The 3,849-nt window shown below is 61.2% G+C and overlaps 2 protein-coding genes across 2 annotated transcripts; both read right to left on the bottom strand.

The window, feature by feature from the left end:
• Positions 1–241: 241 nt before the first annotated feature.
• On the bottom strand, positions 242–1,247 carry MNEG_14920 (hypothetical protein; the record flags this gene model as incomplete). Its single annotated transcript, XM_014036610.1, has 3 exons — positions 242–407; positions 712–910; positions 1,103–1,247. 3 exons carry the CDS (start codon positions 1,245–1,247, stop codon positions 242–244), a joined length of 510 nt encoding a protein of 169 aa, XP_013892064.1.
• A 1,631-nt stretch (positions 1,248–2,878) lies between these two features.
• MNEG_14919 (IMP-specific 5'-nucleotidase 1) lies at positions 2,879–3,654 on the bottom strand (the record flags this gene model as incomplete). The annotated part of the gene is made up of 3 exons (XM_014036609.1): positions 2,879–2,992; positions 3,228–3,314; positions 3,520–3,654. 3 exons carry the CDS (start codon positions 3,652–3,654, stop codon positions 2,879–2,881), a joined length of 336 nt encoding a protein of 111 aa, XP_013892063.1.
• Positions 3,655–3,849: the final 195 nt, after the last annotated feature.

The raw sequence follows: 3,849 nt of genomic DNA, 5'->3' as shown, positions 1-3,849 counted from the left end.
GTGTTATGTGAGTGGGATTGCAGGTGAACATGTGTGCATGCATGTGTGTATGTGAGTGCATGTCTACGTGTGTGCACGTGTGCACGTGCCAGTGCGTGTTTGCGCATATGCATGCATGCTGAGGATTTCTGTGTTTTGAGGGGTTTGCAAAGGGTACTGGACGTGGGTTGAACGTGAGTCAGGCAGAGATGCAGAGAGGGAGCGCGCTAATCGAGAAGGCTGGAGGCAGTGGCGGACGCGTTCAGTGGCCGAATGCGCGGAGCTGCCACCGTCGCGGCGCCCCCACCTGGTAGAAGAGGCCGTTGAAGCCGGCAAAGGCGGCGCCCGTGGTAAATGCCGACTGCAGCGGGCTGGGGGCGCCGCTCATGAGAGAGAAGGCCACGCCGGCGCCAAAGGCGGCGCCCATCCTGCGGGGAGGAGGGGGGGGAGGGGGTTGAGGGTGTTGAGGGAGCATGGCGGTGTGATTGTCTTGAAAGGTTGAGGTGCGTGGCAGCAACACGTGCAGCCCGCTGCTACGTGCGACGCAGAATCAGACATGCTTTGCGCCGCAACATGCCCATCAGCCAGCCCTCAAGCGCAACAACCTCGCCCGCCTTGTGGTGACGGGCTTGCTGTTTTGCTGAGATCTGCTGCCAGGCGGCTGCGCACCCCACTTGTGAGCCTGCCCATGCCTGCCCATCTTGCCCGCACGCCTCCCCGCCGGGCGCTCACGATCCCCAGACGTCCTCCTTGCCGCCGCGCGCCTTCTTGATGGCCAGGCTGAGGCCAGCGTTCACGCCCGTGAACACTCCAAGGTTGCGTGCCTGCCCCCAGGGCCCGCCCTTCTGCAGCGCAGCCAGCTGCGCAGAGACCTGGGGGTTGGAGCCCGACTGGCCGGCGGGGTCCACCGAGAACGAGCCCAGCAGGTAGCCTGGCAAGGGGAGGGCATGGCAGAGGCGGGCGGCTGGGTTTGCAGAGGCATCATGGGGAATGCACGGAACCTGCAGTGCTGCACCAATTGCGCAATGGCATGCGAGGTGCTACTATCTGCTGACCTGCGTCAGGCATGCATGCGATCAAAAGATGCATACATGATTCTCTTTGTGCTGCTTTGGACATTCACCTATAAACACGCCCTGCGCTGCTGATGCCAGCGTTGTGACCGCAATGTCCACCGCGTCATTCTGTGCCTTGAACGCGTTGAACTTGACCTGCAGATCCGCAAAGAGCTGCTGCGGGCCGCCTGCCGCGCTGGAAGCGGCCGCCATTGTGCGTGATCTCGCTGAACCCACGTGTGTGAATGTGTTTATGCGTCAGAAACTCTAGAAAATATGCGTTTGATTTCGGTTGCCACACAACCGCCGGCTTCAAATGCGTTTTCTTGCCGCACTGCGTTTGTGTTGTTGACACTCGGCCGATGGCACCAGCTGCCAGCCCACCTTGCCAGATAGGAGACCATCAAGACAACCACAGCTTACAGAAAACCATAACCTTGTCCCAATCCAAATCTGACAAGCTAGCCACAGTACATTGGATGCGGTCAAAAGTCAAACGCTTTGCGTCAACCATGCAGACCGCCTGCGCCAGCGACGACAACGTGGCACCCGTCATCGGTGCATGTGAATGGCACACGCTGCACCTCTTTGATCATCAAGACTTGAAGGCACTGCTTTACCTGGCCATCTTCCAGCGTAGAGGTGCTGGACGCACTGCCGCTGCTGCTGGCTCCGATACCGGCGGGCCCTGCCCTTCCAGGACGCCCGTGTTACTTGAGCCGGCTTTGCTGGTGGGATGAGCAACCCCACCAGGGCACATAAGTGTTTGCTTGTGCAAAGGCATCACGCAACTGTGGTGCATGGGCATTACTTTGCAGGCAAAGCAGCAAGGCTTGCAAATGGGTTGTCTGACCCGGGCGCCACATCGTGCGCATCAGCGGTTAGTCGTGGCATCATTGGTGCATGAACACTGTCACAAACAAGACAGCCAACACGTACACATACTAGACCTGCAAAGGATGTGTGCGTACGGGGTATTAGCTTGGTTGTCATCTACTCTGCAGCTGGCAAGTGGCATGTGTCTAATGGTAGCTGGCAATTTGCTGCAAACTCGATGCAATTGTAGCCCTCAACGCTGCGACCTGCACCAGGACAGCAATTTCAGGCAACCAGGATTATTTGGCGGTACAACTAAGGGCGCCGGCTGTGCAGCAGGGGCCGCAGGGAAGCCTGGCTAGGTAGGGGAGCACGCTGCGGGTGGAGCACTTATGATATAGTAGACCAACTAAACGCTGGCCGCGGCATGTGCAATGGCGTGGCAGGGGCCTCCACACACATGTGCGCCGCAAGGGTCCGCCGCTGCAGCACGGCCGTTGCTGGGTGCGGAGGGCACCATGCGCACGTGCTGCCTGTCAGTCATTCGATGTACCGCTGCACCCTGCGAGCACGGAGGTCAGCCAGCAGCATCCTGGGGTGGTGTGGTGCAGTGCAGTGTAATGTGAATTAGGAGGGGGGAAGTGAGGAGAGAAGGGGTTGGCCAATGCGATTCATTCGCTATGCAGGATGTCAACGCCCCTGATTTTTGGTTGCCAATAACCCTGCCGGGGTGCGCAGGTACAGCCACGGGCAAGCAGGCAGCGCACCCTGCACCGATCCAGGGCCATGGCGGCTCAGTCACGCGCTGTCGGCACTGCCTGGTGGCGCCTGCCAGGATGCTCGCAAGCGCACACGTACCTGCACACACACACACAGGCGCGCGCGTGCACATAAACACACACACGCGCGCGCACATACACACACACAGGTGCAACACACACACACACACATAAACACACACACACACAGAGGACTCACACACACCGATGCACGCATTTGCACACGCGTGAACCGCCCCACTCCACCACTCACCTGATGAAGAAGGCCGTCTCCTCCGGGTTGGCCACCCACACGATGGAGCACACGTCACGTGTGGCGGCGTCATTGCCGCTGTCTGTGAAGCGATCGCCCACGTGCATCACCTGGGTGGCGTGGGGACGTGGCGCGCATGGAATGGCCCCAAGCGTAGACATGCGCACGAGTTGAGGTTGAAGAGGTGCGAAATGAGTGAGAAGGGGACAGAAGGGCGACGGCTGGATGGCGGCTGTTCAAAGCGGGCCGTGCCATGGCTGATGAGGCGGACGAGACCAGAGGAGCTGCATAGCGGTTGCAGCGCAGACCGGTTTTGGCCTCTCGACCTCTTGTCGTGCCGCGCACCTCGGGCGGCGCTGCCCCCAGGTATCTCATGAGGGCGTCCAGGCCGATGCACTTGTTGCCAATGTCCACGAAAACATCGTTGCCGCCCTGGGGGGGGGGCAGGTTGGGAAGTTGAGGCAGGTGTCGACGCCGCAGCCGTTTGAGAGGACCGGGGCAAGGTGGGCGTCGGGGTAGCTGTGGTGCCGAGTGGCGGCTTGCTGCTGAAGGCGAGGGCGCTGGCCATGGGGCGGTGCGCGCGATCAGGCGGGGCCTGCCTCAGCCGGCCCCCTTGCCCCCGCCCCAAGGGCCTCACGTTGAAGGCGCAGAAAGGCAGCTTGGCGATGAGGTTCTGCTGCACGGTGATCTGGGGCGGGGCGGGCGGAGGGTTGAGAAACAGGGCGGCCGGGTCAGGGGAAGGGAGCGGACAGGCATCGCGTCCATCTGCCATTCTTGCTGCCTGTGAGAACCTGCCTGGAGGCGCCACCCCTTGCACAGCGGCCTGCAGCATCTCACCTCCAACCTTGGTATGTATCCCCTGCCTGCGCACCCCTTGCCACCTGACGTCCTTCGCACCACCTTTCGCCATTCCTCTCCAGAGACTTCCCTCCCGGCAACCTCGAGCCCCTCTCCTCCCTCCCTGCCC

The sequence above is a fragment of the Monoraphidium neglectum genome (genome assembly GCF_000611645.1).
Source record: "Monoraphidium neglectum strain SAG 48.87 unplaced genomic scaffold scaffold04876, whole genome shotgun sequence".
Lineage (NCBI taxonomy): Eukaryota > Viridiplantae > Chlorophyta > Chlorophyceae > Sphaeropleales > Selenastraceae > Monoraphidium > Monoraphidium neglectum.
This window is presented reverse-complemented; position numbering and strand designations above follow the sequence as displayed.